General features: G+C 43.6%; 1 protein-coding gene across 1 annotated transcript; it reads left to right on the top strand.

Annotated features, from left to right (window-relative positions):
* Nucleotides 1-200: 200 nt before the first annotated feature.
* TLR4 (toll like receptor 4) lies at nt 201-11,911 on the top strand. Its single transcript, XM_081102849.1, has 3 exons — nt 201-389; nt 4,427-4,593; nt 8,819-11,911. Exons 1-3 carry the CDS (start codon nt 300-302, stop codon nt 11,079-11,081), a joined length of 2,520 nt encoding a protein of 839 aa, XP_080958975.1. The 5' UTR covers nt 201-299; the 3' UTR covers nt 11,082-11,911.
* The last annotated feature ends 364 nt before the right edge of the window (nt 11,912-12,275 follow it).

Raw genomic sequence — 12,275 nt, 5'->3', positions numbered from 1 at the left:
AGCGGCCAGTTCCTCTTGCTGTTGCTTCAGCCACTGGTCTGCAGGCGTTTTTTCTTCTTTTTCTAACTTCCCCTCCCGAGACAGGGGGAATAAATATTAGAGAAACAAAAGTCCAGAATGCTACGGTTGCCACTCTCACTTCCTCTTGCCCCTCACCCAGCGCTGCTTTGAATACAGCAATTGTCGTGGGGCACGCACAAGGGAGAGAAGACAGCGGTGCCTGGGAGGCTGCTGGGCAGGCGGTTACAGCGCGTCATGCTGTGGCAGGGCCATTTCTGGTGGCAGACAATGCCGGGATAATGTGGCCCACCCGCCTGGCTGGGGCACTGCTCCCAGCCATGGCCTTCCTCTCCTGCCTGAGACCCGAGAGCTGGGACCCTTGCGTGCAGGTATGTGTTCGGGGTCTATTCATCTCCTGGGTGCCTTGTCTTGCTTGTTCAGAAAAGAGTAGAACTTCCCACTGTGGGCCCTGGTTAGTTTCATTTCCAAAAGGGAGTCGAATTACCTTAAAGCCATGAGAAGCCAAATAATTCAGTTACGAGGCACTAACAGGCAGCCCATGGGATCATGTCCTACTTAGGATTGTAGATCAGACAGACCTGCTGCAAACCACTCTTCTTAGGCTTCTGGGCTGTGTGACCTTGAAGGAGTTGTTAAGCCTCTCTGAGATGGTTCTCACATCTGTAACAGAATTGTATCGCCTCCTTCAGTAGACAGTCGTAAGAAAGCTGCCTCCTGTCATTTCTTTCTGCTGGTGATCTGGGCATTGAGCTTCCAGCAGTCACTGCCCCTTTCAATCTCAGGAAGATGTTTTTTGTCTCTTAACAAGAAGAAACTTTCTATGTGGACTTCAGACTTCTGAATCTAGCCAGAGTTCTATCCAAAGGATAGAAAGCAAAAAGACTTTAAGAAAAATAAAAAAAAAGGAGAGACAGAAAAATAGAAAGAGAGGTAAAGAGAGGAAGGAAAAAGGAGAGAGAAAGATATAAACTCTCAGCTAATGCAATGGTTTCTTTCTGTGTGAAACACAAGCCCGCTGGTTCGCAATCACATTCACGATGGATCTCTCTCATTTCCACAACTGCCTTGGAAGCTCACAGCAGAACCCAAAAACGCAGAGAATGTCCTGGACTTAGGGTGTGGCCGGGTCAGACACTCAACAAAAGTATAAATTAGGGACATGGGGGAAATAGTGGACTTCAATAGGAACAAGGATGAATGTGTCACCTCAGAGTCCTCTGTTTCCCCAGTTCCCTGCCCAGTGCTCCACACCATGTCCTCCTCTCTGACTCTCTTGCTGTTAGGTTACTGGGAAGAGATCCTCCAACCAGGGTGGTTACCACTGGATAAAATCGCAGCCACCCCTGACTCCTCCTTCCCTCATGCCTCACATTCTCTGCTTCCAGAGCCTGCTCAATCCCTCTGTGCCAAGCCAGGGCAGGTCTCTGGCCTTCACTCGTAGATAATGGCTAGTCTCCTGACTCCATAGCCCCCTTCCTTTAATGTACTCTGCACATTTTCTGTTCGTTGTTTATTTGTAGTTGTTGTTTTTTTCCTGAGACCTGGTTCTAGCAAAGTACCCTCTTTAAAAACATAGTAACTCTCCACTGCTCTTGGGACCAGTTCCTAGCACAGGGCCTGTGCACTGAGTGTTTCTCTAGCTAGAACGCTTTTCCCCTAGATCAGTGCTGTCCATTGGTAACATCATGTGGGCCACAGGATATGATTTAAGTTTAAATCATTCATTTACCTAACTAAATTTAAAACATAGTTTTCTAAACCCAGTATATTCAAAAGTTATTTCAAAATGTAATTTACACGCCACTATTAATAAAATATTTTACATTCTTTCTTTGGTACGAAGTCTTTAGTATATATTTTACATTCACCATACATCTCAGTTTAGATTATTAATATTTCTTCACCCCCCACCCCCTCAAGGGAGAGGGAGAAAGAGATAGAAACATCAATGATGAGAATCACTGATGAGAATCACTGGTTGGGGATTGAGCCTGCAACCTGGGCATGTGTCCTAACCGGAATCAAACCTCGACCTCCTGATTCACAGGTTGATGCTCAACCATTGAGCCATCCCAGCCGGGCAGATTATTCACATTTTTCATGCTCAGTAGCCTTGGGTGACTAGTGGCTGCCATGTTGGACAGCGCAGGCCTAGATATGTGCATAACTTAATCCCTCACTTCATTCAGATCACTGCTTAAGTGTCACCTCCTCTGCGTAGTCCTCCTTGATCACTTCATGTCCAGCTGCCAGCCCCATATTTGTCCCTAATCTTTTATGCTGCTTTATTTTTTACAGGACACCATTATATAATATGTAATATATATTGGTTTATTTGTTCATTTTCTTTCCCTTTGAGATAGAATCTTTAAGAGGGCACGGCCATTGTGGGTTTTATTTATCACTATCTCTCAGTTCCTAGCATGCAGCAGTTGCACAGCTTCAATATGTGAAATGATTTAAAAGGATTGCCGTAAGATAAAGGAGAAGCACCTCCTTATCGGACCCTGGCTTCCCCTTGGGCTCGGGTTTCACCACTCCCTTCTCTGGCTGATAAGATTGAATTTTCTACTCCCCTCACTCCCCTGCTCCCTCCTCCCTCTTTTTCCAGGTATCCAAATCTTATTCATCCTTCAAGACCCACCTTGAAATCTTCTCTTTCTCAAAAGCCTTCTACTATCCTTTGATGAAGAATTGATCTCTATCTTTTCTGAACCAGAGGAAATATTTTCCAAGCCTGGTCTAATAGCCCTTTTCAATATATTCCCCCTCCTCTCTTTTTCCCCCCCTTATTTGCTCAATCCCTCCAACCTCTCCCCCCCCATCTCCCCTGCCTCACACCCTCAAGATGTGTCAGCCTGCTGTCTATCCATGAGTCTGTCTCTATTTTCCTTGTTAGTTCCATTTGTTCATTAGATTCCACCTATGAGTGCTTGTCTTTCTCTGACTGGCTTATTTCACTTTTCAAAGGCACCTAATTGGATAAAGTCTAAAGGGTTGAGGGACAGGTCTAAAGAGAGTTTGAATGAGGGCATTTTATGTAAAACCTGCAAGTCTTCATGGTAAAATATTTCGGATCTTGTTACTCTAGATTGTGAGCTCAGTGAAGTCTGAAGCCATATCACACTGGTCTTTGTACTGCCCCAAACACTAAACAGAAAATGCCTGCAATTGGGATTTAAACAAATCTTCATTCAATCAGTAATTCACTTATTGAACAAATATTTATTAAGCATTGACCATTTTCCAGGCACCACTCTGAGTGCTGGAGACATAGCAGAGAGCAAAACCATCAGACTTTACAACCTAGTCGGGGAGACAAACAGTACAGATGGAACAGTTGCATGGGCAACATGATGTTAGATGGTGATACGTCCTGGGAGGCAGGATAAAAGGCGGTGAGAGAAGAGTGCCTGGCACCGTCCCGTATTAGACAGAGTGGCCTGTGAGGCTCCTGTTAAAGACAGCATTTAAGCAGACATGTGCATTAAGTGAGGACTTGCACATATAGCCTGGCCAGTGAGACTTTATGCATATTCTTTCACCTCTAGAAATTCTTCCTTAAAAAGTTTAGTTGACTATTAAAGTATATAGCATAAGAAATATGCTGTTATATAGCAATTAATTAATAACAACGAATGAGAGTAAAAGCCAACATTTATTGATCATCTCTTTAAATGCCTTATCTCCTGTAATCCTTTTAACAGAATCTATGGGTATTAACAGAAAGCCACAATTAGCTGGCTTAAGCAAGACATGTTTTTAGAGAAATCAGAGAATCCAGAAATCAAATGGGTTTTTGGAGAATAGGGATTACAGGAAATTTGGGAAAGTATAATAGAAGCTGACACAGAAACCAAGTCAGCATAAAGCACTGGATGTTACTGACCAGGTTCCACCATAGGGGTCTAGGCACTCCAACTATTTTTCCCCATTTCTCTATCACCTGCTCAGAGGTCAGTAAGCCAAGAGAGAGAAGCAACTGGGCTCTGAGTAAGGAAGGTCTGGACACCTTGACTGTCAGTCTCCCAGGCTGTATACAATGGGGGTGTTACTTGGAAGACAAAGTCTTCTAAATCACATGGAAGAGCTGAGGTGAAACCCTAGGCTTGTGGACTCCAGAGCCTCAGCTCTTCACTGCTCTACTATTGGTTCTTACTAAATGCTGCCACTATTATAGCAGAGCTTAGAATAGTAGGCACATGGTAGGTGCTCTTCCCTTCTTAATCCAGAGTAAGATGTTTTGTAAGTATGAATTGAGTAGGTAAATGGGTTGGTGGATGGATGGATGGGTGGATGGATGCAGGTTGTCCTAGAGACCTCTCCAACTCTGGCCAAGGAGAAGGGGAAGGTGTGTTGAGGTGCATGGCATTAAGACACTGCATCTAATGTACGATCATTGCAGGTGGTTCCTAACGTTACTTACCAGTGCATGGAGCTGAATCTCTACAAAATCCCTGATAACATCCCTACATCAATCAAGAACCTGGACTTGAGCTTTAACCCCCTGAGGCATTTAGGCAGCCACAGCTTCTCCAACTTCTCAGAACTGCAGGTGCTGGATTTATCCAGGTAATGACAGGCTTTAAGACACTGCACCAGGTAAAATGTCCACTGTTCTATCATTTCAGTCACTTATTCATCCATTCTTTAGATGTCTTACTTGCTATATAACTTTGGAAAAGCCATCTGCCTTCTCCAATTCTTAGTTTTACAGACAAAATATGTGAAATCAATAGTTAGACAAGAGGCAGTTTCTAAGGATAATCCTATCTTTGAACTTCCTTTTAAGTCAGGAGAGCAAAGGGTCTCAAACTCTTTCATCAGCAGGTGACTACTTGCTATATGTACACTCTGTTAGGAATTGAAAGTATGTTGAGATATAGCATTCAATCTCAGCTACCAAGGTGGGCATATCTACTTTAAAGAGTTAATATGTTAAAATCATGAGCATGGTGCTGGGCACATAATAGACATTCAACAAATATTACTGATTTTGATTTTGGATTTTGAGCCTGAGATAATAAAAATAGGCAAGAGTTGGTGATAAGCTATGTGAAAACTAGAGGCTGCACACTGCATTTTTCAGAAGAGGGATGTTCTCTGCAGTGAATAGTCAAGACAGACTTCATGAGCTGAGTGGATTAAAAGTGAAGTAGAGAATAGGGAATTAGGAAGATACAAAGAACCCAAGGAGAAAGATGGCAAGATCTAAGGGAAACATATGCTGTGGGCGGAGAACACTGACTAAGATTTCCCCTTCTGATGCAGGGAATATATCATTCATTATGACAGGTTAAGTTATTATCATTATTTGGGAAGGGGAAACTGAATCTCAAAATTGATTAGGGGGCTTACCCGGTCTGTGTGGCTCAGTGGTTGAGCATCAACCTATGAACCAGGAGGTCACGGTTTGTTTCCAAGTCAGGGCACATGCCCTGATTGCAGGCTCAATCCCCAGTGGAGGGGGTGGGGGGCATGCAGGAGGCAACCGATCGATGATTCTCTCTTATCATTGATGTTTCTATCTCTCACACTCCCCTCCTCTCTGAAATCAATAAAAATGTATTCTTAAAATACTGGTTAGGAGTCTTATTAAAAAATAGTGAACTATATTTAGCTAGTGGACTCAATAACGAACCACAGTTTCTGTTAACAGTTTGTGAAAAATAGAGAAACACTGCACATATGGCTTTTTATTATGGACTAGAGGCTTGGTGCATGAAAATTTATGCACTGGAGTTGGGGGTCCTTCAGCCCAGCCTGCCTCCTCTCACAGTCCGGGAGTCCTCAGGGGCAGGAGGCAACCCGGTGATCAGGGGAAGGCAACACCCCCATCACACCTCTGTTGCTGCCACTGCCGGCAGCGCAAGCCTGGGCCGGCCATGGTTACCTGAGCCTAGGATGGCCCTGGGTGGCTGGGCAGCCTACATCAGAGGCTTGCCTGTGCCTCAGGCCAGCCCTAGGCGCCTGCACAGCTGACATCCGAGGCTTGCCTACACCTCGGGCCAGTCCTGGGTGGCTGGGGGCTGAGGGCGGGTCCGGCCACACCTGGCGTCTTCCACCCTCCCCCTTCGCCCCCCCCCCCCCCAGTGTGGCTGAAAGAACTGGGGGACTCCGGCGGGGCTGAGGGGACTGGGTGCCACCATAGTATGGCTATGGGCGTCGCCATCTTTGTGATGGCGTCATGGTCAATTTGTATATTCCATCTTTATTAGATAGGATAGTCCTGATAAAGACTAACAGCACAGTGTGAAATACATTACTAGAGTAGATGTTTCTGTAAAGAGTGAGCATCTGATGTTCACTCAGATACTGACAGAGCATAACAAAGAAGAGTGGGGCATGTCAAAGGCAGTGGTGTATTTTATAGAGCCTGTGGGGTCAGGCCCTCCACCAACATGTACAGCCACATGGCCTGCGGCATGTCACTTCATCTTTCTGAATCTCCAGTTTCACATCTGAGAAGCAGAAATGATGAAACTTACCCCATAGAGTTAAATGTGATAATGAATGCTGACATGCTCTACATACTTAAAATCTTAATAAAGGAGACTTGATAAGTATAAAGTATTATTATTATAGCATTTCATTACTTTCTAAACTCCAGATGTCTCACTAAGACTCTTGTCAAGAACTGTATGGAGGTAGACAGACCAATCCTCCCTCTGTTTTAAATAAGAAGTAGTTTCTTATCAAACAATGTCCCTTATAATTCATCTTTGATCCATCACTAACCACAGGGACTTTTCTCAGAGACCTTAATATGTGCTCAGAGAGAGGAAGCTTCCTCTCTGGTTAGCCAGTAGAAGGACAAGGGCACACAATGGTATAATAGACAGTCTATGCCTATTCATATTGCTTTACAATGTTCACATACAGTAACTCAACTAGTTCTCTAAGGATGCTTTGTGATGAGCCAGGAAGCCTCTTTTTTATTTTCTATAGAAACCTACTGATACATTTTTTTTCTTTTTATAGACAAGGAAACTGAGGCAGGGAAAGTTTAAGTGACTTATCTATGTTCATGTATCTTGCTGGCAGCAGACTAGAGATTCAAGTTCACATCTCCCACTTCCAAGTTCAATGTTTACTTCATCTTAGTATTTGATTTCTCTAAAGTGATGAGTACCCTTTGATGAGATAGAGACACAGCAAGACTCTTCCAGTTTTGCCTGATGAATGGAATTATATATATATATATATATATATATATATATATATATATATATATATATATGATTATGGACTATAAAATCATAGAGCTAAAAGCAACTTGAGAAAGAATTGTGTTTAGCTGCCTCATTTAGAAATGTGGTAACTTAGGCCCCCGAGGAGAAAAGGAGTTCCTCAGATCATGCTGTAGAAAAGGACAAGCAGAGATGCCAGAACCCAGATGTCTTGGCCTCGTCTTCCACTGTCCTTTCTGCTGTACCCGCTACCTTCTATCCAGTTACCAATCAATAACAGAAGCCTGGACTGAAATGCTTGTATTACCCATGAACCTCCTGAAGGAGATAGGGCAAATGGAAACATTGCCAATGTAATTCATTTTGGACTAGAAACGGAGCCATTTACAAACTGTAACTGGCAGGAACTTGCCATGCTAGCAAGAGTTGACCATTAGCTCACTGTTGGTTGGCTGGATAAAAGCCCTGTCTCATGGATACCTCTATGAACATTGTATAGCATGGCTTCCATTTCACTTGGGGTATAATGCAAAGTCCTTTTTCTGGTATCAAAGCCTCGGGCCTTAGTTTAACTTCCGTTCTGCACAATCCCTTCTCACACCCCTCCACTTCCTTCTCTGACTCCAGATGAAGAAGTTGGTTCTCACAGTTCCTCAATGTATGATGGCTGCCACCTAACTCGAGGGTTTTGTACCTGCTGTTGTGTCGCTTCCTTTTCTTGTTCATCCGTATTCATCTTTCAAATTTCAATTTAATGTTCTCAGAGAAGCCTGCTTTGACTGCCCCCCCCCCCTTGTCTAAGTCTGTTCCCTGGGTACAAACTCTCCTAGTAGGTTTTTCTTCAATAAAACTCACCCTTATCACTAACATTTACCTGTGACAATTATAATTTTTCATCAACATTAAGGGTACCTGCGACACTTAGGTATAATTTCTTACATCTTTGAAGTTGACATTCACCAGTCATTTATCCTGCCCAACAACTAACTGGACTGTCTGTACCAATCAGATGTATGGCCACAATTACCTGGAGCAGGAAATGGCTAATGTTGATCCCTGACTATTACATACTCTGTCTACCATACCTTCTGTATGTGACCCAATTATTGATCTTTAACTGATTTTGTTCTGATGGATGGATTGTCTCTGCTTAGCATGTGTGATAAAAGTTTGTTGCCCTGGCTGCGGTGGCTCGGTTGAGTGCCATCCCGTGCACCAAAAGGTCGCAGGTTAGATTCCTGGTCAGGGCACATACATGCCTGATTGCAGGCTCAATCCCCTGTAAGGGACAAGTCGGGTGCAAGAGGCAGCCGATCCATGGTTTTCTCTCATCGATGTTTCTGTCTGTCTCTCCCTCTTCCTTCATCTCTCTCTAAAATCAATAAAAACATATATTTTTTAAAAAAGAGTTTGCCACTGTGGCTCATAAGATAATACCCAAGCTGTGAGGCTTCCCATGTGTCCCTGCCATCATCAGCTTTGGCATCTTTGCCTGATCACAATTGTATGGCATGTCAAAGCTATGGGAAGAGCTAGATGCTGCTGCTTTTCCATTGTGGGCTCCCTATTCATCAGAAACATATAATCTGTATCTGTTTTCCCTGTAGGTGTGAAATTCAGAATATTGAAGATGATGCATATCAAGGCCTAAAGCATCTCTCCATCTTGATATTGACAGGAAACCCTATCCAGAGTTTAGCCCCTGGAGCCTTTTCTGGACTGCCAAGTTTACAGACACTGGTGGCTGTGGAGACAAACCTAGCATCGCTAGAGGACTTCCCCATCAGACATCTGAAAACCTTGAAGGAGCTTAATGTGGCTCACAATCTAATTGATTCCTTCAAGTTACCGGACTATTTTTCTAACCTGCCTAACCTGGAGCACTTGGATCTTTCCAATAACAAGATCCGCAATATTTACCATGAAGACTTGCAGGTTTTACATCAAATGCCCTCATTCAAACTCTCCTTAGACCTGTCCCTCAACCCTTTAGACTTTATTCAACCAGGTGCCTTTGAAAAAATTAAGCTCCATGAACTGACTTTGAGAAGTAATTTTGATAGTGCAGAGGTCATGAAAACGTGTATTCAAGGTCTGGCCGGTTTAAAGATCAATCGGTTGATTTTGGGAGAATTTAAAAATGAAAGAACCTTAGTAAACTTCAACAAATCTGCCCTGGAGGGTCTGTGCAATTTGACCATTGAAGAATTCCGGATAGCACACTTCCATGAGTTTCCAGGGGATGATCTTGGCTTTTTAAATTGTTTGGAAGATGCTTCTACAATATCTCTTGTGAGTCTATATTTAGGCGAACCAAAAATCTTTCTAAAAGGTTTCAAATGGCAATACTTAAATTTGTCTAAATGTACATTTGAACATTTTCCTACATTGGAGCTTACCTTTCTCAAGCAGTTTGTTTTCACTGCCAACAAAGGTATTACCACTTTTACTGAAGTTAATCTACCAAACCTTGAGTTTCTAGATCTCAGTAGAAATGGCATGAGTTTCAAGTCTTGCTGCTCTCGCCGTGATTTTGGGACAACCCGACTGAAACACTTAGATCTGAGCTTCAATAATATTATTATCATGACTTCAAACTTCTTGGACTTAGAGCAACTAGAACATCTGGATTTCCAGCATTCCACTCTGAAACAGGCCAGTGATTTTTCAGTATTCCTCTCACTCAAAAATCTCCTTTACCTTGATATTTCTTACACTAACACCAAGATTGTCTTCCTGGGCATCTTTGATGGCTTGATCAGCCTCCAAGTCTTGAAAATGGCTGGCAATTCTTTTCAGGATGCACTCCTCCCAAATATCTTCAGAGACCTGTCTCAGTTGACTGTCCTGGACCTCTCTCAGTGTCAACTGGAACGGGTGTCCCAGGAGGCATTTGGCTCACTCCTTAGACTCCAGGTGCTAAATATGAGTCACAACCACCTCTTGTCCTTGGATATGCTTCCTTATAAAAATCTCTCTCTCCAGGTTCTAGACTGCAGTTTTAACCGTATAGTGGCCGCCAATGGGCAGGAACTACAACATTTTCCAAGCAATGTAACTTCCTTAAATCTGACCCAGAATAACTTTGCTTGTGCTTGTGAACACATGCGTTTCCTGCAGTGGGTCCAGGATCACAGGCGCATCTTGGTGGGAGCTGAACATATGATGTGTGAGAAACCTTTAGCTATGCAGGGCGTGCCTGTGCTCAGTTTTAGAAATGCCACCTGCCAGATGAGCAAAACTATCATTAGTGTGTCAGTTCTCTCAGTACTCGTGGTCTCTGTAGCCGCAGTTCTGGTCTACAAGTTCTATTTCCACCTGATGCTTCTGGCTGGCTGCAAAAAATACGGCAAAGGGGAAAACACCTACGATGCCTTTGTCATCTACTCCAGCCATGATGAGGACTGGGTGAGGAATGAGTTGGTGAAGAACTTGGAGGAGGGGGTACCCCCCTTTCAGCTCTGCCTTCACTACAGAGACTTTATCCCTGGCGTGGCCATTGCTGCCAACATCATCCAGGAAGGTTTCCACAAGAGCCGGAAGGTCATTGTGGTGGTGTCCCAGCACTTTATCCAGAGCCGATGGTGCCTCTTTGAGTACGAGATCGCCCAGACCTGGCAGTTCCTGAGCAGTCACGCGGGCATCATCTTCATCGTCCTGCAGAAGGTGGAGAAGTCCCTGCTCAGGCAGCAGGTGGAACTGTATCGCCTTCTCAGCAGGAACACTTACCTAGAGTGGGAGGACAGTGTCCTGGGCCGGCACATCTTCTGGCGACGACTGAGAAAAGCCTTGCTGGATGGTAAGCCATGGAGTCCAGAAGGAACAGAGGATGCAGAAAGCAGCCAGGATGAAGCAACGACCTCCACCTGACGTACAGACACTCTGCGGGTGCCTCTTGCCCAGGTGCATCCAATATTTGTTCAGTTGACAATTATTAAATGCTGCAGCATAGCAGGCATTGCACCAAGGGAAGGTGCTTCAGTGGTATCCAGGACACACAGGACTGCTAATCTCACGGAGTTTACAGTGTGGAGGGAATAAATACTATGCTAAAATATAGAACCTGCAGGTGGATGTTTCAACCAACTCAGCCTAGGCATTCAGGACAAAGAAACTCAACTCAACTCTTACCCTATATACTTGAATTATAACTAAGAGACCTGCCCTGGTAATCAGACAAGGACATAATTCTTCTCCTGAACCTTTTGAATGGAAAGCACCTCATATTTTATGTTTTGGCTGCCTTGAAACAAAGTGGTTTTGTCGTTTCTACTACACTGGGCCTTTGCTCACTTTTCCCATTTCTATTGAATACAATTTAAATTCTACGTGATGCCTCAGAAGGCTTCTACTTCAGATCCTCCCTCCACTTCAAGTCAATTTCCTCACAAAGGTCAAAAACCTGCACCCATTTCCTAAGGACACCTGATGAATGCATCTTCACAAACATCCCAGTCATTATTAACTAATAGTCCCCGATGCATTTTTGTTTTCATAAATTCAGTTTTCATTTTACACGTCTTCTCTATAAACCTCAATTTTTCAATATGGTTGTAAGAGACATGCTGGAAATATCCATGTTTAACCAATATCTTTCAAGCAAATATGTCAAATACACTCTGTCACTTTGTCACTTGATGTCATTCTAAATTGATTGCCGATTAAGTTATGACTGTCATAAAGGAAGCATTAAAATAATTTGGTGGAAAGTGGTGCTTATTGTAATGGGGGAGAGAAGTCTGACATCTTGGTCTCATAATGAGTAATTTGGGCTTGAGGAGGGGCAAAAGGTGGGATGGCGGCAGGAGGGCAGCAATTCTGGATGATTCTAGAAACAGGTGGGCTGACAGAGCCAGGGGGAACACAAGACAAGAGCTGCAGAAAAGGTTTTTTTCTGCGTCGAATGAGTGTTTGATGAAACACTGAATCCCTCAGGGGATTGTGAAATGATTCAAGGTGGGGAACACACGTTGTTTCTTCCTGTTGGGCATCACTCCATGACCACATTGACAAAAGAGTACATGTTCTCATTGAGAAAATATGTTCCTGGGGTTAATAAGGGTC

This window comes from Myotis nattereri (assembly GCF_964212035.1).
Source record: "Myotis nattereri genome assembly, chromosome: 12".
Classification (NCBI taxonomy): domain Eukaryota; kingdom Metazoa; phylum Chordata; class Mammalia; order Chiroptera; family Vespertilionidae; genus Myotis; species Myotis nattereri.
Note: the sequence above shows the minus strand (reverse complement) of the source record. Positions and strands in the feature narration are given on the sequence as shown.

Bases quoted from the DNA above. Each gene is read 5' to 3' on its own strand.
- TLR4 (XM_081102849.1), top strand. From the start codon at position 300: ATGTGGCCCACCCGCCTGGCTGGGGCACTGCTCCCAGCCATGGCCTTC. The intron at 390-4,426 runs GTATGTGTTCGG...CGATCATTGCAG, and splicing joins GCTGGGACCCTTGCGTGCAG to GTGGTTCCTAACGTTACTTA. The intron at 4,594-8,818 runs GTAATGACAGGC...TTTTCCCTGTAG, and splicing joins CAGGTGCTGGATTTATCCAG to GTGTGAAATTCAGAATATTG.